The sequence below is a fragment of the Petaurus breviceps genome, unplaced genomic scaffold, assembly GCF_028583685.1.
Source record: "Petaurus breviceps papuanus isolate PSGF00001 unplaced genomic scaffold, PetGlider_PUasm1.0 191, whole genome shotgun sequence".
Classification (NCBI taxonomy): Eukaryota; Metazoa; Chordata; class Mammalia; order Diprotodontia; family Petauridae; genus Petaurus; species Petaurus breviceps.
In genome coordinates, this window is record NW_027185811.1 from 4,252,319 (window position 1) to 4,275,616 (window position 23,298).

General features: G+C 41.1%; 1 protein-coding gene across 10 annotated transcripts in view; it reads left to right on the top strand.

Annotated features, from left to right (window-relative positions):
• The window catches only part of KANSL2 (KAT8 regulatory NSL complex subunit 2), a 295,431-nt gene that overhangs the window by 230,667 nt on the left and 41,466 nt on the right, over positions 1–23,298 (top strand). For 2 of the 10 annotated variants that reach the window (XR_011169155.1, XR_011169154.1), the window contains exons 1-2: positions 15,747–16,456; positions 17,218–17,476. Coding sequence is in view for 8 of the 10 variants with exons in the window: in XM_069092647.1 (XP_068948748.1) it covers positions 17,226–17,476 (251 nt within the window). In the remaining 2 variants the exon portion in view is untranslated. Of the gene's footprint in view, positions 1–15,740; positions 16,457–16,842; positions 17,040–17,214; positions 17,477–23,298 lie in introns of those variants that run through there. The other 8 variants (XM_069092647.1, XM_069092652.1, XM_069092649.1 and 5 more) reach the window with 8 other exon arrangements.

The window sequence follows — 23,298 nt, forward strand, 5'->3', positions numbered from 1 at the left end:
TATTCTTTAAAGAGTGCCACCATCTTTCTATTTTTATAACCTCTCCTTGAATCCTCACCCTGCCTCACACCCCGAAAATCCAAGCAATTTCCAAATCCTGTCATTTCCACCTCCATAACATCTCACACAACTGTCTCTCTGATGAGGTACAGGCTCTGGGAAGCCCCTTGAACTCTGATCCAATCTTCCCATTTGATGAGGCATCTGCCCAAGGCCATAAAACTTTCATTATAGCTAGGCCCAAATCTCTGTTATTAGCCTAATACTTGATCCTCCCAAAATATCTATACACCCTTAAACTAGCTTAGCCCTCCATTATCCTCATCTCCAGGTAGCCTCCAGCTACTTTCTACCCTTAATCTCTCATCACTGGGGTCTGACCTCATTTGACTCCTGAAGTCCCTCCCCAAATTCCTCCTCTAGACTACCCCTAGATTTCTCCCACAACCTTTCTATATATAAGACCCCATCTTGCCTCCATGAGAAGAGAGAAGGCCAGAGAATTTTCTACCACAGACTCACTCTGTGATAGATTATTCTGGCCCACTTGTCCAGTACAAACCTCATAGATACAGAGGTTCCTTAAGAGTCTACCCATTATGGTGAACCTTTAATAAACTTTGTGTTTCTTTGGCTGAGAGAAGACTTGAGTCAAATTCATTTGGTAGGCCCTGTTGGTATTTTGGGGTCTCCAGCACCCCTAACTTTAAACCTCTACATTTTATGGTGATCTCAACATCTCTACTCTCACAGCCACAACTCTGGACCTGCCTTTGGTACTTCCTGCTTGTCTCGCAGTAGCACCATCCTCCACCCAGCTGTCAGAGTGGTTTTCTCTCAACCCTGTCTCTATCCTACTCAATTAACTACCTCTAGAATGAACTATAAACTCCTGATATTTGACATTTTTCACAACTTAGCCTTAACCTACCTATCCAGCACTTTTCATGCACACTGTGGTCCACAAAACTGGCCTTACTACTTTTCACCCAGTACTCTTTGTCTATTTTTTTTTTTTTGCCTTTTTGGAGGAGGGAAGGAAGGGCAATTGGGGTTAAGTGACTTGCCCAAGGTCGTACAGCTAGTAAGTGTTAAGTGTCTGAGGCTGGATTTGAACTAAGGTCCTCCTGACTCCAGGGTTGGTGATCTATGTCACCTAGCTGCCCAACATTCTTTATCTCCCATCTCCATATGTTCATATTGGCTGTCCCCATTCTTGGAATGCACTCCTTCCTCACCTCTGCTTCTTAGCAGCTCTGGTTTTCTTCAAGTTTTAGCTCAAACACCACCTTCTACATAATCTCTCCTAAGTTAGGTTGTCCCCACCAAATTATCTTGTATCTATAACATTTCTCTATTTCTCCCCTGGCTGCACTGCATTATAAGCTTCTTGAAGGCAGAAATTGTGTTCTCTCTCTCTCTCTCTCTCTCTCTCTCTCTCTCTCTCTTTCTCTCTCCCTTCCTCCTACCCTCCCTCTCTTTGTCTCTCTGTCTCTGTCTCTCCTCCCCCCTCCCCAAGAATCAAGTACAGTGACAGTGACTGGCACATAATTGTGTGGTGGTTATGGTTTGTCCTTCTTGAAGAGGACCATGACATTAGAGAGATGATGACATGACTTGCAGTGGAATTGGATTTGAGTGAAAGGAAGGCAGTGCAAAGTCATCAGCTTCACTTTCTCCAAAGCAATCTGGGTCCAGTGGCCAGATATTGATTAGAATGACTGGAAATGGCCCAGGATGCAGTCAGTGGAATGGATCTTATATACAGAAAGATTGTGGGAAGTATCTAGGGGTGATCTAGTAGTCTGAGATGATGGGAAGAGGGATCTGGGGAGGCTCTTGATGGGACTGGGGTCAGATTCCAAGAACCAAGAAAATGGGATTTTGATGGGATCAAGGCGGGAAAAACAACTGGAGGCAATCCTGTGGTAACCGACAATGGAGGGCTAGGCTAGGCTAAGGGTAACAGAAATTGAGTTATAGTGATAGTGGAAGACTTACGGCCTCAGACAAACACCTCATCAAGTATGAAGATTTGAGGAGAGTTCAAGGGGGTTCCAGAGCCTATACCCCATCAGTGACAAGGTGAGACTTGTGCTTTTAAGAAAATCACTTTGTCGATTGAGTGGAGGATAAACTAGAATGAGGAGAGACTTATGGCAGACAGACCAATCAGCAGTCTATTGCAATAGTTCAAGGGAGAGGAGATGAGGGCCTCAGAGGTGGGAGTATCAGGGAAAAGAAGTGAATATATTCGAGAGGTATTGCAAAGGTAAAATTGGCAGGCCTAAGCAACAGATTGTATATGGATAGGTATTAAGAGGTAGTGAGGAGTCAAGGATGACACCTAGGTTTTTAACCTGAGGAACTGGGAGAATGTGTTATAGTATTGCCCTCTACAGTAATAGAAAAGGTAGGAGGTAGAAAGATAATGAGTTACATTTTGGACATGTTGAATTTAAAATGTCTACTGGACATCAAGATGTCTGAAAGGCAGTTGAAGATGTGAGATTTGAACTCAGTAGAGAGTTTGGAATGGATAGGTAGATTTGAGAATCCATGGGAGCAGGTGAGATTGCCAAGTGAGGTAGAATAGAGGAAAAAGGGAAGAGGGCCCAGGACAGAACTGTGTAGGATATCCAGAGTTAGAGGGTTAGATATGAATGGGGGTCTAGAAAAGGAGACAGAAGGAACAGTCAGGGAGGAGGAAAACCAGGAGACAACAGTGTCCCAATAATTCAGAGAAAAGATTATCAAGGAGAGGGTATCAAGGGAGAAGAATAGTATCAAAGGTTACAGAGAAGTCAAAAAGTATGAGGGTTGAATAAAGGTCATTGGATTTGGCAATTAAGAGATTTTTGATAACTTTGGAGAGCAGTTTCTGTTGAATAAGATTGAAACTCCAATTGTAGAGTTAAGAGAGTTAGGGGCAGAGAAGTGGAGGCATCTATTATAAATAACCTCAATTCATCAATTGATACAGAAAGGTAGCAAGACTTTTTAGTTCCTCTGACCTTTGTTTTCAGGAAAAACTTGATATGGACTGAAAATAAGTTACAAATCATAATGGCTGTCATGTATTTAGTGTTTTAAGAGGTTATTAAACTCCTCTCCCTTTTAGTTCACATTTTAGAATCACTGACTGCTGTATTTGGAAGGGGTCTGAATGGGAAAGGTTAAAACTTCTCAGCCCATAAGTTTTCTTGTGAGAGCAAGCCAGAGTTTTGGCTTCCCTCTTCCCCCTTCTTTCCCTCTTCCTTTCTACTGCCACTTTAGCATTAGCCCCTTTAGGGATTTTTGACCTTCACCCTTGCTGGTGACCTTTTCCCCTCCCTCAATTTAGCGTTGTCCAAATAAGGATATGAACAATACCCTGGTTCCCTGTCCCGCCTCCCAGCCAATAGGGGATAGTGGTGGGCTTCTTTGTTATTTGCTATTGGGGAAGATTTTCACACCGAGACTTGAGCCCACCTCCCAGCCAATGGGAAATGGTAAGGGATAGTGGTGAGACGGGGCTTGACTGTGTTAGGGTATAAATTCTTGTTCTGTCTACTGTAACATGCCTCCTCTCCCTGATCCACCATGGAGAGGACTGCCCTCTGGTGGGGAGGGGTGGTTTAGGGGTGGGAGAAGAGAATAAATATTTCCCATTTTTATCCTGAGAAACCTCTGTGTTCTTGATTAAATTTTGAATGGGGTTTTTCATCCCACACAGGTCCAAAGGTTCTTAACTATTTTGGTTTTGTGGTCCACTTTGGCACTCTGGTGAAATCTCTGGACTTCTTTTCAAAATAATGTTTTTAAGTATATAAAATAAAATATATAAGATTACAAAGGAATGCAATTTTATTGAAAGTCATCAAAATATTAGATTAATTAATCTAATTAATTAATATCAGATTAAGAACCCTTTATCTAGTCCAAACTAGATAACCTAAAGAGAAATTTCTTATACAATGTCACTCACAAGAGGATTGATCAGCTTCCTTTTGAAGACCTGAAGTCACAGGGGGTCATCTCCTCAGGTAGGCCATTCCATTTTTAGAGTTCTAGTAGACAGGAAGTACTTCCTTACCCTGAGTTGCCTCTACAACTTTCACTCACTCCATGTCTAGTTCTGCTCTCTAGAAACTGTCAACCATTTATCAAAGGTTTGGTCCAAAGAAACAAACAGAATCACTTTCCACCTTAACTGAAGGTTTTTCCCTAAGAACAAACAGAATGAGGTTCCCCTTTCTCAAAGGTTTATTCAAGAACAAATAGATCAGGGTTCATCTTACCAAAAGTTTGACCAAGGAACAAACAGAACCATATGTAATGGAAATGCAAATTTAAAGATCTTCCCTGCCCTGAGGCCCTTTGATAGGCTTAAGAGACTCTGAGAACCTTCCTTGATTTGAAAATATACTCTGCCTCCTAATAGGCTGAATGTGGTCACATGGAGCCTGTGGCAGGCAGCTTGGTTTTCAGGAATGCCCACACCTTGATGCTGTGTGATTGGGCAGTGGGTCAAGGGGGTGGTTACATTCTCTGACCCAGGAGAAGGCTATATAATCCCTGATGTGAGGCTTTGCTTTGGGGCTCACTTTGAGAAGTATTGTGTGATTTGACCAGATGAGGCTCTGGGCAGCCATTGAGAGCACCCCGAGTCCCCACCCCTCCCCTCCGCCCGGCTTTGAAAAACCCAGATGTTGATTTGGTATGGATGTTATGGTTGGACAGTTTGGAAACCTGTCTACTTGATCTGTTTCTGTGTCTTGATAATTCTGTCTGTATACTCTGAAGTTCAGGGTGCTGACCTTTTTCCCCTGAACTAGGTAAATGATATATATTTGACTGATTAAAGTCAGCTTGTTAACCAATTTTGAATCGTTTTCCTTTAGAAAAGCAGATCTAAGAACCTGTGTCAGCAGCCATCCTGGAGATGCTGGGGTCTTGCTGCAACACCAGATGGTGTACATGTGCTATAATGTGTTTATTTATTCTCATTAAGCCAGAAAATCATGCGTTGAATGGGAGACAAAACAATTCTGAACTCAGAAGTAAGCAAGCTGAAGGAGACCCTTTACACATTTACAACTCAGGATGCCTGTGTCAACCCCAAATTATAGTTTCCACATGTGTTAACCATAATATAAGAAAAGAATTTCTTAATAGGATAGATGTATAAACACAATAAGATAAGAGAAGTGTCAAAGTGTCAAGTGTTGATTGAAATTATAGTTCCAGGATGTCTGTGTTTCTTCTGTAATTAACATGACATAATATAACATAAGATAACATAACATAGCAGAAGAAAAGTTCCATTATTCAAAATAGTATCTGGTTCAAGGTGCCTTGTCCTTGGTAGTCATAAACAGAAGAATGCTCCTGGTCAGCTGTATCTGGTCTTGTCATTGCTGATGTAGGAAGGGGCATTTTGAGTTCACTCAGAGAGCAAAGCAAAGCATGTCTGTGATGCCAGAACATGCAAAGCATTATGGTAGGTTAAGCTCAAAGTGGGCCAAAAATGTCTTTCTTCTGATTGGTCAATCAAAGTTGTAGGCCTTTTTCAGGTGATGGGTGTATGTGTGTGTGTGTGTGTGTGTCTGTCTGTCTGTCTGTCTGTCTATCTGGGGGTGGGGGGCCTCAAATGATTCACAAAACAAAACAAAGTCCTTAGAGATGTTCTTCTTTGAGATTTTTTTCAGTCCCTCATCATCCTGATGTCCTGACCATTCTTCTATGATAGCATTCTAGCTTACTAACATCCTCCCTAAAAAGAAGAAATGTGTCACTCAAAGCTAACCAACTTACAGTCAGAGTCATCTAGAGGGCTGAGTGATGAAACTGACTTCTTAAGGACCAGACCACATAGCCATTATGTGTCAGAGCAAGATGCAAATCCTAGGTTTTCTAACTTCAAGGCTGCCTTTTGTCAAGTTGATCTGAAATAGGCCAAAAAAATTCATGAATAAGAGAGTCATAATGAATTATAGAAAACTAGGGTGCTCAGGATATTAAGGTTAATGTCCATGAGGATACAATTGGTCACTTATAATGAGACTGCTAGTAGATAGAGTGGAGTTAATAAGTGTCTGAACTGGGTTGGCTAGGTGACTTAGTGAGTAAGAGTGCCAGCCCAGGAGTTGGGAGGACCCGGGATTGGTTCCGGCTTCAGATACTTAACACCCACACAAAAAAACTGGCTGTGTAACCTTGGGCAAGTTACTTAACCCCAAATGCTTTAAAAAAAAAAATAAGTATCTGAACCCACATTTGAACTCAGGTGTTCCTGACTAGGTAACACAGAAGGATATGGGCCTGAAGTCAGGAAGATGATTGCTTAGTCTTGGGTTGTTCCCATGATTACTCAGTCAATAGGCATTTATTGTTTACTATGTGCCAGTTACCATACTAACCACTAACCATAGAAATAATAAGAAAGGCAAAAACAAATCCTATCCTCAAGAAGATTACATCCTAACCACAGAGATAACATGTAAATAGCTAAGTATGTACAAGATATATAAAGAGTAGATAGAGGATAATCTGAGAGGGAAAGGCATTAGTAGGTGGAGAGAATACTAAAAGGCATGTGAAGAGGGTAGGTTTCCAGCTAAGCCTTGAAGGATGCTAGGGAAACTGTCAGAAGTTTTCAGGAATAGGTGAAAGATTCCAGGCATGGGAGGTAGCCAAAGCAAAAGCACATAGATGGGAAATGGAATGTTCTTTCTGTTCCAGGAATTGCAAGTAGAAAAGTTTTGTTTGATTTAGAACATGTGGAAGGGAGGAAAGTGTAAGAAAATTGGAAAGGGAGGACCGGGTCAGATTATGAAGAGATTCAAATGCTAAGCCTCTTGAGCCACATTAAGGAAGTAGTGGTAGTGGTGTTGATGGAGTGGTGGCAAGCTGCTTTACCTTCATACAACATTCCAGCTGAATAATATCTTTTCTTTGTGGTAGTAGAATTTGTTCTCAGGACCTTAACTACCCTCTTAGCATCCATAAAATACTTCTTGTCTTTCAAGAGATTTCAGCTCCCCCACCTTTCACCTTTCCTCAGCTATCTGAATATGGAAGAGTAAAATGGATAGAGAGTGACTTTTTTTGTTGTTGCTGTTAGCAGACCTACAACACACAGGCTTTTATAAACAGGCAAAAGGGACTTTATATCTGCTAGCTGATAGTGATCTCTAAGGCCTAATTAGATTCCTCCCTAGGGTCAGAAATTTTTCAGTCCCTTGCAAAATTACCTATAGTATACTTGACATTTGGAATTATACATCACAGCAGCAAAATGTGTAGAATTAGAGATTTAGAGCTGGAAAAAAACACTGGAGTTGATCAAGTATAATTCCCTCATTTTACAGATGAAGAAACTGAGTTATACAGAGGTTGAGTTACCCAAGGTTTCACAACTATTAAGTGTCTGAGATGGGATTAGAAGCCTGACTTTAGGTTCAAGGCCTTATCTACTATATCACACTGCATCTTCCCTTTTGGACATCTCAGAGGGAATGTCTTGTAGGCATCTCAAACTGAAACAAACTGGGACAAACAGAGCTCATTATCTTTCTCCAAGAAACTTCTCTTCTTCCAAACTTTTCTGTTTTTCCTGCATGCACCATCATCTTTCCAATGATCCAAGTCAAAATCCTCAATATCATCCTTGACTTCTCATACTCATGCTATATATTTAATTTTTGTCATATCATGTCATTTCTACCCTACCCGTGTTTCCCCGATAATAAGACCTATCCCGAAAATAAGCCCTCCCCTTACCGTGTAAGATTCCTCTAAAATAAGCCCTCCCCCGAAAATAAGCCCTATTGAGATTGCTACTGTAGTGAAGGTGATCCCCTGTGCTACACTCTACATTACGGTACCCTCTGTATGCACCGCCCCCCCTTCCCCCCACCCCCCCCCCCCCCCCCCCCCCCCCCCCCCCCCCCCCCCCCCCCCTCCCCCCGTGAAACCCACGCCGCACTCCGAGCTTCATCCAATCAGAGCTGCAGCAGTGAGTGCGTCATCCTGTTCTTTATTGAATTCATTATTGAATAAAGGTACATTTTTTTGTTCACATTTACCTGTTTATTAAAATTGCTGTCAATGTTCATTAAAATAAGCCCTCCCCTGAAAATAAGCCCTCTGGTGTTTTTCTGTCCAAAAAAAATTAATAAGACAGTGTCTTATTATTGGGGAAACACAGTAATAGTATCTCATGTGTATGCTGCCTTCTCTCCACTGATACAACCATTATCCTAGCTAGTATAGGTTGTCATATGGACTAGTCACATGGACCAACCACCTTCTAAGTAGTCTCCCCAACTCAAGTCTCTACCCAATCCATTCCATCTTCTACTTAGTTGCTGAGGATATTTTTCAAAAGCTTAGGCACGACCTCTACCAATAAATGCTAGTAGCTCCTTATTACCTCCATTATTATTATTTTTTTTAAGCAATCGGGGTTAAATAACTTGCTCCAGCTTACACGGCCAGTTATTTCTGGGTGTGGTGCTAAGTATCTGAGCCTGGATTCAATCCCCAGGTCATCCCAACACTGGAGCCAGTCCTCTTACTCACTGAGCCACCTGGCTGCCCCAATTACCTCCATTATTAAATATAAAATCCTGTTTAGTTTTTAAAGCCCTTCACAACCTGGTCCCTTCCTTCTTTTTTGTTCTTTCTTTTTTTCTTATGACTCATCATTTCCTTTATTTGTACAAAATAGAGATTTATGATTTCCTAGCTGAGAAAAACTACTGTTTAGGGTTTGAACAAGTCTTGTTCTAAGTCATCTATTTTAATGGTTTGGGACTATCAGTAAGGGCCTTGAACCAGCAACTTTGTCATTGGCTTCCTTAGGGTTGGTAGAGCTGGCAGGTTTGGGATCTTTGACTTTGGCAGGTTTGGGGTCAGAGGACCTAGAAGCCTTGGTAGCCTCAGATTTGGATTTAGTGACCTTGGTGACCTTTGCTTTTGATCTCAGAGTGTCATTCACATAACCATAAATGGACATAAATAATACATACAATAGACATAATATGGTGCAAAGCATCTCTTGAATAGCTACTTCAGTGACTATGCATCTAAATTACATGTAGAATATATTGCATTCATGCAATATGAAATGTGATCCTGTATTGTGAACAGGTGGAAGTCTGCATTTGGTAAAGGCTGGAGGGACAATCTTAGCCTCGGTCTGGGATGGGATCCCTCCTGGATCAGTTTACCCATGGGGTTCCTTTGAAAAGGAATGTTCCCCACCTATTCATGAGTCTAACTTTGAGGTGGAATGGATACAGCCTGGTTGGATATCTGTAACTAACCTGAATTTAAACAGAATCAAGGATGTTTTATCCTGTCATATTTGGAATGTCACAGGTCCCTGTTTTTTTCCTTCTATAGCAGGTTTCTATGATCAGAGCAAGGAGTCAGTAAGAGATGTGAGCTCTTTTGTGTTAGCTTACTGGAAAATCTAATATTATTTTCATCTAGAATTAGAACATGTGCAGAAAGTTATGCAAACTGCTTAAGATAATTTTAAAAGTTTTTAACTTTCTTCATAAAAGTTTAGTGATCATTTATAAATCTTGAAACTGTTTTGAAAGAAGGGGAAAATACTTTTAGAAGAAATTTTAAATCTCTAGTATGATTTTAAAAGGCCTACTAAAACCTTCATTTGCAAGATAAATTTATTGCTAAATTAATGTAATGAGTTGTAAAGCAGAAGAGATCTTGCTGTTTTGATCTGAATTTGTAGTTATTCTATCATCTAAGCAAAAGTTAACATTTGTAACTGAAAGTACATGTTAAAGATTCAATTTCTGAAGTATCTCTTTCTTCTAGAGTGAATATGATCAGAGGATAAACAAGCTTTGTGAAACAAGGATGTATGTCTACTATCTGGCTATGAGGTTCAAGTCGGGAACCTCTTTTTGTTAGAGGCAGTACAATTATGTTAGTAAAATCTGAAGTAAGTGGAGGCTCCCTGGGTGTTACATACTGACTTAATTACTTCTTTAGGTCACGAAAATCTTCAGTGTTATGTGGACTTCAGGACAGGGGATCTATAATAGTATCAACCTTCCCTGGCTAGTAAAAGTTGTCTAGCCCTGCTACTTGTCTCTGGTGAGCAGCATCTAATTTGGCATTGATTAGCACATGTTAGTGGATTGTTGTCAGTCCACATTTGCAACTTTGCTCTATATCTTTGAACTTCCCAGTGGCAGTCTGCGTCCAATCCAAGAACTCAAGTTTGTATATGATAACAAGTTTTGCTGTTTCTCAAAGTGTGTTGACAAGTGTCATGGGTTTCTACCAACTTGATCAGTCTATTAGTACAGAACTTCTTCTAAGCCCTCCAAACACAGGACAAAAGATTTGTCTGGAACTATATCATTTACCTAGCACTTTAGTCAGTCTCTCCTCTATGGTCTTCCCAAAGAAGTTTATCAGGCTGATGGAGTATTAAAATAAATGATACACAACTTTGATAGACTTAGCTCTTCTCAGCAATACAATGATTTAAGACAACTCCAAAAGACTCATGATGGAAAATACTATCCATATCCAGAGAAAAAAACCTATAGAGTCTGAATGCAGATCAAAGCGTACCATTTTAACTTTTTTTCTTTCTCTTGATTTTTCCCTTTTGTTCTGATTCTTCTTTCACAACATGACTAAGGTGGAAATATGTTTAATATGATTGGGCATGTATAGCCTATAGCAAATTACTTGCTGTCTTGGAGAAGGGAGGGAGGGAGAAAAAATTTTGAACCTCAGAATCTTATAAAAGTGAATGCTGAAAACCAAAATAAATAAATAAACTTTTTTTTTTTTTAAAAAGAAGTGATACAGGCTTAAAAATGGTACAATTCACATGTAGCACGTGTATTTAAAATATTGTTCCATAGTGACAATATTTGACAATTTGAAAATGAATTGGCCTTACTGCCTTCTACCTCAAGTGATGCTACAAAACAATGCTCTGGGTAATTCATAGAAGCATAGATTTACACCTGAAAGAGACCTTGGAAGTAATTTAATCCAATTCCCTCATGTTACAGAAGAAGCTGAGGTTAAGTGTTGGTGGTCACACTGCTAGTAAATGTGTGAGGTGGGATCAGTATTCTATCCACTGTGTCCCAATGCCTCTCAATTGAGATGCAGCACAAAATAAAAGAATGAAAATGCAAATTCTCAGGAATGACAACAATAGCATTCCACTTGCAAGTTGACATGAAACTACATAACACTAAATTTTGCAGCTAGGGCCATTAAATAGCAGACTTACATTGTATATATGTAATGGGAATGTAAATTTGAAGATCTTCTCTGCCCCTAGGCTAAAGTGCACCTGGAGCCTGGGGTGGGAGGCTTGTTTTCAGTAGATACTTCTTGATTGGCCAGTGAGTCAATAAGGTTGTTACATTCTCTGAGCCAGGAGAAGGCTATATAAGCCCTGATGTGAGGCTTTGTTTTGGGGCTCACTTTGAGAAGTGTTCTGTGATTTGATGAAACTCTGGGCTAGCCGTTGTCCAGAGCCCTCCGGCTTTGAAAAGCCCAGATGTTGAAACCCAGATGTTGATTTGGTATGGATGTAATGGTTGGACAGTTTGGAAATCTGTCTACTTGATCTGTTTCTCTGACTTGATAATTCTGTCTGTGTATTCTGAAGTTCAGGGTGCTGACCTTTTTCCCCTGAACAAGGTAAAGGATATATGTCTGACTGATTAAAGTAAGCCTGTTAACCCATTTTGAGTTGCTTTCCTTTATCAAAGCAGATCCAAGAACCTGTGTGAGCAGCCACCCTAGGGACGCTGGGGTGCTTGCCGCTACAATATACAATATATAGAAGAATGGCACAGAGGGCACAAATAGTAAAAAACTAAACACAAAACAAAAATAGTAGCAAAACAAAAGAAAACTAAACATAGAAATAGGGTTGGAAAAAAAATAAAACTAAAACCTTCAGTGACACAGAAAAGAAAATATCACAGAAAAGACAAGAAAGAAATGACACAGAAAAGATCACAAAAGGTGAACAAGAGGAACACATCAAAATATATAAAGTCTAACAGACAACTTTCCCCAATAACAGCTAAACCAGTGAGCTAAATTAAACTGTTTCAAAGCATCAGAGGTAGGGGTGGCTAGGTGGCGAAGTGAGTAGAGAGCGGGCCCTGGAGTCAGGAGGACCTGAGTTTGGATTTGACCTCAGACACTTAACACACAAAAAAACTAGCCATGTGACCTTGGGCAAGTTACTTAATCCCAATTGCCCTCCAAAAAAAAGCATCAAAGATGAAATGAGCATGAAGATGAACAATAAAAATGATAAAAAAATAAAATATTCAGTAACAATAATGCTAGAGAATTCTGTTAAAAGAAGCAAGTGGAAAGAACTAATAAAATATTTAAATGTCCAAGTGGAGAAAAAAAATAAAAATTAAAAATAGAAAAAAGATCTCAAGACATCATTTGTGGATATGGGGGCTAGGATGAGGTGGAGAGATACTGGGAGCTGTAAGACTAAAGAGAACTACCTCCTCACTTTATCTGACCTTCCTTTACTCTCCTGTGAATAGAGCCATTCTACTCTCTCAACAATCCCCTCCCCCCTCAACTTCTCCCTTCAGCCAAAACTCTAAGGGAACCTTCCATGAAGGTGAGGCAAGGCTGGAAAGCTTTTCCTTGAAACTACTTTAAGAATGGAAACCAATAGGAAAGGAAAATTGCCTCAAGGCTCTCCCAAACCTTCTCTGGGAAAAAGCTTCAATTTACCAAGACTCTTCCCCTCTAATTCTGTTAACTCATTTGTGCCCAGGGGAATCCATGACAGTCTAGAAAAAATCATGTTGTTTTAATGTTTCTCTGGTTTGGGGAGTTAAAAGAATGCTTTAAAAAAATCTCTTTGGTTTTGTTCCAAGGTCCCACCAAATAAACCTTTAGCAATTTAGAGTTTCCTTCTTTCACTCTGTGTAGTTAGCTGACCCTAACTTCACTCTTGATTGTTCTGAGCAAATGAAATTCATCCGGACCATTAATGTGTTGTATTAACCTTGGTTTTATATTAATGTCACAGCTTTAGAGAACAGGTGAACAGAAATTTAAAATATAAACTTAAGGGGCAGCTAGGTGATGACGCAGGGAATAGAGCACCAGCCCTGGAATCAGGAGGACCTGAGTGCAAATCCAGCCTCAGACACCTGAGACACTTACTAGCTGTGTGACTTTGGGCAAATCCCTTAACTCCAATTGCAAGGGAGAGGGTGATTCCACCTTTTGTAGTTCCTTTTGAATGAGGACAGCTGAAGTATTTTCTACAGTGGTTCTGGGTATTTTCACATTTCACTCCCTGCAGCAGCAGCAATAGCAGTGTCATCCTTAATCCTAGGAGCAGCTCCCATCTCTCTTGCTTAATTTATGGAAAAAAACAAACCAAAAACTAACCACAATAGTCTTGGGTTGCCCTAGTGGAGGGGGTGGAATGGGGAGAGGGGAGTGAAGTGGCACCTTCTTGCCTTCACACACTGTCATAGCTGAAGGTTTTCTTGTTATAGCATGCTCTGGGATCATTGGCTACCCCCTGACAACCTTCTTTCCTGTCCAGGGATTCTGGCTCCTTATTCTCTATAGTATGGAAGCAGGGGAAAGACTGCCTTTTCAGTTACAGTCACAGCCCCATGGCTCCCAGGGTTCATACAGACAGGTACTGGGGGCTTCATATTCACCATCATCAACTAATCTCCAACTTACACATATAGGTATATACAAACTAGATACAAGTTGATTAGGATGATGGGAGGGATACTGAATAGTTTTATGTTGTAACACACTGTTAAAATAATAACCTCATTTAAAGCCCAGGAAGCAAAATAACGGCCTCTCATCTACTACATCTTTAGAGGAAAATTTATGAATTCAGTTATTATCCTTCTGAGGCCCCAGTTAGGAAAATTCCCAGCATTTAGGGAGAAGCTGGGAGTTCTGCCTAATGTTATATTTATATCTATCTCTACTTAACCCCTGACCTCTTTGTGTTTGAGGCAAAATGCAGCATACTGGAAACTTTTGGGTAATGAAATGGGAGATTATGTTACATGAGTAGAAAAGCATTGGGGAGGGATGCTGTGGAAAGAAGATACTTTTTCTTTTGACTTCCTCCAGCCTGGATCTTCTGCTCTCTTCCTACACATGTTCTCAACTCACTTGATAATTTATAGACAATCCCTGAAGCTGGACCATTTCCCCCCCCACCCTTTTGGAACATAGTTACTTTTCCACATTATTACATTTCCGTACAATGACTTTCAATGATTTTTCACATTTAGTTGAAATGTGAAATGACTGATTGATATGTACTCTCATCTAGTTAAGGGATCAGAGCTAAAATGGGGTGAGGTCATTTCAAACTCACCCTTACAATGTAAAAAGTGGAGCTTGAGTTAAGCCTTGAAGGAAACTTGGGGTTCTAAGACCTGGAGGTGAGGAGGGAGTTCATTCCCAGCACGTGGACAGCTCCACAGAGATGGAGTGCTACTGACCAGTAAGAAACAGTAGGAAGGGCGATTTGGCTAGCTTACAGTGTACATTAAGGCTAATGTATAATAAGGCTGGAAATGTACATAGGGACCAAGTTGTGGGAGGCTTTATACATGGCAAACAGAGGAGTCTAGTCTGTGGATCCGTGTTTTTATCAATGTGGGCATTCCCTCCATCATGCAGATCACAGCCTTTTCATATCCTTTCATCCTATGCAGATCTTGTTCATATTTTCCCATAAATCTTTCATAGGGATCTAATGTGCCTTGCTCTTGCCCTTTTTAACATTCTTGGGTACCTGAGAGGCATTCACTGTCCAACTGTTAGAGTAGCCCACCTCCTTGTTCATACATTTTTTGGATAGTGTCTTAATTCCCATCATAGGTCTCTCCATTGCCCTTTGCATGACCTACAACTTTTATTTTTCAAAAGTTGTGATGTTTCATGACGTTTAGCTGATCTTAAAGGGTTTTTTGGGGAAAATACTTTAATTATATTTGTTTGATCTTCACAAATAGTCATTGCAGAAGTGTAGGCAGTTTAGAAGTGATGGCCTGGGAAAGAACTGAGAGGTGTGGAGGGATTAGAGGGATGGAGGTCACAGTGAGGATTAAGAACTGGGTTAAGGACTGACGGCAGAGAGAAGTTGGATGACAGATGTAATTAGATAAGTGAATTTCAGAGCTCATGAACACAGAAACTGAACACATGATAGCAAGATCAAGGGTATGACCATCTCTATGGTGTGACCATAGGTAAGATGGGATGATTAGGTCACTAGAAGTGAACAGAGGAATTTCGAGGTTAGGGTGCTTTTAAGGGAATTATCAATATGTTTGAAGTTCATTAGCATGAATCAAGAGCTGAGGAAGTAAAGGCTTTGGAGCCTGGAAAGAAGCCGAATGTCATGGAGTTCAGAAGGCAGCAGTTACCAGAATCTTGTTTGGGTGATATAGATGGAATAAACCTCAAAACAGAGGTTGAGTGATAGTGGTAGGAGAGCCTGGAAGAGTCAGAGGAGTGAGTACTCCAATTCCTCTGGAAAGGGTAGCCAGGGTCCTGTCTGTCATGTAGACATAGCTTCTTTCACTGATGCCTATAAAATGAAGGTAATAATGGCACCTCCTCTTACAGGGTTATTTGTGAGAACCAAATGCAATAACGTTGTGCTGTAGAAATATTATTAACACAGTTTGCATTCTTTACATGTTTTTTTTTTTTTTCCTGCGTGGCTTGCTCAGTCTATCTTTTGAGTGCCCTTGGATCTTACTGAAGACCTGTAGCGATAGTATAATAGCATCCACTAAAAAAACCAAATAAGCCAAGCATCAAAACGGATAGGGACCACTTCCGAGCAGGGAAACCGCCTTCTTTGTGACTTATCCTGCCTAGAGGGCTGAGAGTTTGGGCGCCTTGCCCTGGTTCCCACGCAAAAATGTCCGGAGCGGAACTTGTGCCCAACCTGGAGTCACGGTGGGTGGGTGGAGGATCGTGCCAACGAACAGCATTCAGCCAACTCGTATTGAGGTTCACGTGGAGCCAAGGGAAAGTTAATCTACCGTCTCCCTTTTGGGAAAAGCCAAATGGAAGTCACTGCTACAGCCTGGAATCTAAGTAATACCCGGCGCGGCCTCTCCAGGGCCATAAAAGCGCGCGAACCTTTGATCCTTGGCGTCTCTCTCACCTCCCATTAGCTCTAGTTGCAGAGAGAGGATCCATTCCAGCCACCTTCACCCTCACCCTCAACCCCACCCCCACCCCATTTCCTCCCAAGAAAACATCCTCCCACGTCTGATGGACGTGAGCATTCTGCCAATGGCGTGGTCGCATCCTCCAGCGGAGGAGCCAATCGGTAGCGAGGGGGCGGGGTGAGCAGAGCTAGAGATAGGTGGGGAGCCGCTAGAGAACTAGCAGCAAGGCCGTTGAGGTAAGATGGCGGCGTCGGCTCGTTTGCTCTTCTAGTGGCCGGGCGGCGCCTTTGTCTTTCCCCTTCGGCTCCACCGGGGTCGAGGCTTAGGCTTAGGTTGTGGCAACCTTTGGCGGGGCTTTAAAATTTCTTTTCCTCCCATACCTGCCCCATCCCTTTTCGAAAAGGATTCTCAGGACGCCCTGATCCCTGGGTCAAAATGGCGCTCGTTGGAGTCTCCGTGGGCAGGCTGGGCTACGGGTTGGGGGGGAGAGTTGGGCTCGGCCGTGGGGGCGGGACAAAGCCACGGGGAGGGAGCCCGACGGCGCGGTGCTGAAGAAGGCCTCGCGAGGCTGGGAGGGGAAGGGGGGGTAGGGAGGGGTGGGGTGGCGAGATCCAGGAGAGCTTCCTTGGCTTTTTCCTATGTAAGGGACCTGGGGAGAGGGAGGGGAGTCACTGAGCCGCCGCGCATGCGTGGCCCCCGAGGCCCCTAGAGAAAGGGAAGCCGCGGGAGAAACTGAGCCCGGGTAGTTCATGTGAGACTCTGGGGGCTGGAGGAAGAACCGTCCCTAGGGCCCTTCCTTGGTAGGCCGACATAGGGTAGGTGAGACTACCCCTTGACCTTTTTTTCTTTTTCCTTTCTTCATAAAAAGAGAAACGGTTCTTGTTGGGGTCTGAATGTCGGGGCTTGGCTGGGTTTGGAGGCGAGTGGGGGAAGGGCTATGGAGGACCCTTGGGCACCCCGACCTCTCAGTGTGTAGTGTCTCCCCTCTCCCCAGTAGGTGTTGGTATGAACAGAATTCGGATCCACGTCCTGCCATCGAATCGGGGGCGCGTCAACCCAGTGCCCAGGTCCCAGGAGCCCCTGTCTTGTTCCTTCACACACCGTCCATGCTCTCAGCCTCGTCTCGAAGGGCAAGAGTTTTGCATTAAGCATATCCTTGAAGACAGGAATGCTCCTTTCAAGCAGTGTAGCTACATATCCACCAAGAATGGAAAGAGATGTCCTAACGCTGGCCCGAAGCCTGAGAAGAAAGATGGGTATGGTTTTTTGGTTTGTTTTTTCTTTTTGATCGGGTTTCATTTTGGGATAGGACTAGGGAGCGGGGTGGTGGTTTCTTGGTTGTGGTGCATTGGGATAGAGACTGGGAGCTGAAGGTGGTGCATGCTGGCTCTTATTAACTACAGTGAATTTGTCATTTTCCAAAAGAGACGGTGGAGCTGTTGAATATTTTATTAGGTGATGCAGAATGTTTTGTAAAGGCAGAATGAACTGAATGTCCGCTGTCTCAAACTTTTAACACCCTTAATAACCAACCGATATGACTAACATTCATCTTTGTGCATGTCTTAAGGCCAATGTAATATTCCCTTCTTAGCCTCATAAAAAATAATGTGAGGAAATGCTTTGAACTCTTTCCCAGAAAGGTGTTATGTAAATCTATTAGTGAGCCAGTAACAGCTTATGGTAAGGAATTTGTAGTTGGTGTAGTTTGCAGAATTTACCTTATTTTTCTGCCCAGGCTTTGTCACATTTTTACTGAGTCCCTTATAGTAGGAGTTAGTATATAGGGGTGGCAAGCTGATTAAAAGAAACGGTATATTTTTGAGACGATTTTAGATATTTTTCTTCAAAATTGAGCCAAATAATCCTCAGGTTGGTACTGGGACACCTGTGTCTTTTATAAATGAGATAACTGCAGTAAAATTAAATATTGTGCTCAAAATGTTTTTATATATATGTATGTGTAGACAGTACCTTATTTGTGTATGCTGCTAGTACTAATTATCTTTATCAAGACTTTTTTCAGAAGTTATGATTGAGATACTTTGATTATCTTGATAGTTCTCTTCATCTATATCAAGACAGATATGTCTTTTCTAAGTCTTAATTGATTTGCATAGATTCAGCCACACAGTTCCTCCAGTCTCTCTTTTAATTAGTTATTTGCATTGGCCTTTGCATAGGGCTTCACTATCATCAGGTGAAGCTAAGTGATCTATATGAAAATTGTACAGACTTGCATTTATATCAGTCTTTGAAAATTACCTTAGCAGCATCCACTCAACCCATAGTGTAACAGTTTTCAGTTAATACTCTAGTACTAATTATAAAGGCTCTAATTTGCTCCCACCCTTTTCTCTGAGCTGCTACTTTTTAATCCCTACTTAGCATTGGGTGTGGGGTGTTGTTTGAAATTGTAATTAATAAGGACAAGAAGCAAGTATTTTACAGGTACAATCAAAGCAGGAAATATCATTAAGGTGATTTTTTTTTTAAGGAATGGTGAAGAAGGCAGCTGGAGGAGGTGGAAAAGTATTCTTGGCACAAAAATTACAAGAATTTGCTAAAGTAAACTAATAATGTTCTGTGTAAATACCAAGTTAAATGAAACAACATTGTGGGCCAGTTGGTTACATGGAAATGATGTTATAAGTGGGTCACTGAATGGCTCAGAAAATGTTTCATGAATTTTAATGGGGTTTATTTATGATAAATCAATTAAAGTCACTTTGCAATGATATTTTCTGGGCAATATTGAACATCAGTCAATCAAGAATTAAGTTTTTCTGTGTGCCAAGGACTGTGCTGAATATTGTGGAGGCAAAGAAAGGCAAAATTAGTCCCTGTCCTTCAGAAGTGTACATTTTAATGGAGAAGACAACATCAAAATAACTAAGCACCTAGGAGAAATTTACTGTGCAGAGTAGATGGAAGGTTATCCCAAAGAGAAGGTACTAGTAGCTGAAGCATTTGAGAAAGGCCACCTAAAGAAAGTGGAACTTGTACTATGCTTTAAAGGAAGCCTAAGAAACTAAGGTGAGGAGACAGTACTCCAAGCATGGGGAACATTGAATGCAAAGGCACAGAGGTAGGAGATAGAGCATTACCTTGGAAAAACTGTAAGTAGGTCAGGCCAGTTAAAGAAACCTGGAAAGATAGGAAGGAGTCTGGTTATGAATAGATGCTTTACATGCCAAACAGAGAAGTTTGTATTTGATTCCAGAGGTAAATAGGGATCCACTGGAGCTCATTCAGCAGGCAAGGGGGATAAGATATGGCCATACCAGACTAGTGCTTGAAAAAAAAATCACCTGGGCAGCTTACTGGAGCATAGCTTGGAATGGGAAGACGCTTGAGTTAGGGAGATTGCAGTAGGAAGCTATTGCAGTGGTCCAGACAGAAGGTGGTGGAAGGCCCCAACTGGGATCATGTCTGAGTGGATTAGGAAGTGTAAGGGAATCCTGCAGGACTCAGGACCATTATGGTATTTTTTTCTGTTTCACGGATCACTGGCTAGTTGGATGTGGTCTGTTATTTTCCAAACTTGAAAGGCATATTTTGGAAAAATCACAATCACTTCTACATCACAATGAATCATTGCTATTAGGAGATAGTATTAATAATATCTGTTCGTGATTCTTGATTTTCGTCTCATTCTTTCATAGTGTAATTTAATTTCCTCTTTATTCTCTTCCTGTAATTAGTTAGCAGTTAATTAGAATTTGAATACTTCTGTGTGAAGAATGACACTCTGCCACTTTAGATAGGATATGAAGGGAACAGAAGTTCTATTTTCTGCTTTCTAAGATTTAATGATCTCAATGTGGCAAATAAAAGGTACATACATAATTTGAGAGTAATTACCAAGTACTATGTCAGCAAATACAAAATGACAGATGAAAATGCCGAAATACTAGGGGAGTACAGCCAATCTGGGTAGGCTTCTTACAAGATTATATTTTGGATGGGCTTTTCTCATTCATTCATTTAATGGGTATAAGCCATTGTATTAGCTGCTATAGGGGATGCAAAGATGAATTACACAGTTCCTTCCCCCAAAGAGCTCACAGTTTAGTTCTGAAGAGATTGTGCACATGCATACATGCATACACATACTGGGGCCCCAAATCTTGGGGCCTTTTCTCAGGCCTCATCTTTCATGTTTTTATAGTACTGATGATGCTGTATAACACTGAAGCACTGGCTTTACTTTCTGGATTTTCATAGCACTATTGTCTCTCTTGGATATCCTTCTGCCCTGGTATCTCTGCCTTACTCCTAAACTGTGAGGGTGCCCCAAAGCTCTGTCCTGCATCCTCATTTCTTCTTTCTATACACTTTCAGTGATCTCATCAACTCCTTTAGGGATCAATTATTTCTCTGCAGATGATTCTTATGTCTGTTTCTCTCTTCTGACTCTGTAGCCTCAGTGTTAGTAACTGGACATTTCTAAATGGCTGAGAGGCATATCAGATAGCTGTCTTCTTAACTTCCCTATTTCTGTCAACGGCACTGCTTTTCTGTTCACCGAGGTTTGGCATCTCCTCTCCTTACCGTTTCTGGCATATTATCAGACCCTTGTTAAATATTGTTTATTAATTGACTCTCAACTCTTTTTTTTCTTTTTTACCTTTTGGAGGGCAATTGGGGTTAAGTAACTTGCCCAAGGTTACACTGTGTGTGTGGGTGTGGGTGTGTGTGGTGTCTGAGGCCGGAACTGACCTCAGGTCCTCCTGACTCCAGGGCCAGCGCTTTCCTCACTGCGCCACCTAGCCACCCCTAGATTCTCAGCGCTTTACTGTCCTTCAACATTACCCCAGTCCATTCAGTTGCCTACTCTTGATTCTACCATTGCAATATTTTTTGTATCCATTCCCTTCTCTACTTAGATGACCACTGCCGTAGTTCAGGCTAGGGGGTAAAGTGGACAGAATGCTGGGCTTGGAGTCAGACACACTTGTTATGTGATCCTGGCCAGTTGTTTGCCTTAGAAGCCTTATCTGTAAAAGGAGTGGGAGAAGGAAATGGTAGATTACTTAAGTATCTTTGCCAAAAAACCCCAAGAGCTGGACATGACTGAAAAGCCCCAGGGCTAGAGATTGAGGGCAAGGTTTCAGTGTCTAGCTTGTTAGGCCATACTTAAAAAACAAGAAAAAAAACTGCTATTATTAATCATTTCTAAAACTTGTCACTGCCAGTCCATACAACCAGCTTTGCTTTACCCTCATTAGCTCTTTTTTCTTTGTTAATTAGTAATGTTCTTTTAGTTACATACTCTTTTAAAATTATTTTTGTCATCCTGTCTTTTTTGTCTGTTCATCTCAAGGCCTAATTGCATGATTCAGTGATTATAGAATATTATAATTATTTTTCTTAGCCTATGGTGATTACATTAAGATGGTGATTAATCAGTTGAAAAATACGGTTTCAGGATCAGCACTCAGTCCATCGAGCAATCTGGCTGTCTCCTTATTTTATAATGGTAGCTTAAAGTTCAAACAGGAGGGACCTCACTCTGCTTCCATTTAAATATATGCAAATAAGTAAAAAAAAATTTAATACAAATGCACACCAGGTATTTGGGGAGGGCACTGATGTTATGAACCTGAGAGATTGAAAGAATGGTGGTGCCATTGGCAGAAATAGGGATGTTTTGGAGGAGGGGTTGGTTTAGAGTTTCAGACAGGTAGGAGGAGAGTCAAGAGAGAAGAGTAGTGTGATCAAAATCCAGAGAGTAGGGATACTGGATCTCACTGTTTTTAGCAGTATAAAATGTTGCAGAGAGGTGTGAAGAAGAATGAAATGTGAGAAAAGACAATTAGATTTTACATTGTAAGTAGGATAGTCTGATGATTTTTAGGTCTGTTCTCCTTGACCTGTTTTCCAGGTCAGTTTAATAGGAAATACCTTACATTTCCTGATATTTTTCCACTCTTTTGGTTTTGTTCTAGTTTTATTATCATTGATCTTTGCTTTAATCTAATTTTTGTTTTAATGCAATTTTTAAGAAATCTATTAGTTGAGTAAGGTTTTGTACCTTCTGTATTGTTATTTATTCTCCTTTCCCTTTCTTGCATTTCATTTATATGCTCTTTTATGAAACTTTTGCTTTATTTCTTCCAGGAATTCCTGTAGAATGTATGTATGGCAAAGCTGATTTTCTTTTAGACTTGGCTCTGTAGTATTTATAATTTGTCTAGGATTTTTCCTAATTACTGCCTTCTCAGTCCTTGCTCTGCAGGTTCCTGAGTGGGGGTGTCAGAGTCATAGCTGCAGATATGCTTGAACCATCCTTGGCTAAATCCTGATTCCTTAGGGGCAGGAAGAGCAGAGGGTACTTCAGTGCTCAGATTAGGAGGTTCTGGTGCCCAGGAGCTCCAAGGTTCCTAACACTCTGTCTTGGAACTTCAGCAAAGACCTCTAAGATCTGGAATTCTAGAATACCAGAGATCAAGGAGGGCCCTAACCCTAAGAACCAGAGGTCAGCACAGGAACCCAGGTAACATAGTTTGAGGGCCAAACCCCTCCATATAAAAGTGCAGCTGATTAAAACCTGGTCCTAGCACAAAGCCTCAAATCAGGAACTAGAGCTAGAGAGCTTAGTAAACCAAAGGAGGCACTGACAGCATGAAAATTATACTAAAAGATCTAGAGATTTACCTGAAAAGTAATTCAGTAACAGTATACAGAGATTCAAAGGAAAAAAATGGATTTTCCAAAAGTACTACATGTATACCTAGAAGAAATGAAGCAAGAAAGGGAAAAAAATTCTGAAATAAAACCTCAGAAGGTGGGGTGGCTAGGTGGCGCAGTGAATAGAGCACTGGCTCTGAAGTCAGGAGGACTTGAGTCCAAATCCAGCCTCGGACACTTAACAAAAAAACTAGCCGTGTGACCTTGGGCAAGTCACTTAACCCCAGTTGCCTTCCAGAAAAGTAAAAAAAAAACAAAACAAAACCTCAGAAGGCAAGAATTGGGAGGAGAAATTAATAGCTTAAATTAGAAAGTACTAAACCTTATCCAAGTAAGGAATTTCCTGAAAATCAGAATAGACTAAATAGAAATCAGTGACTCTCAT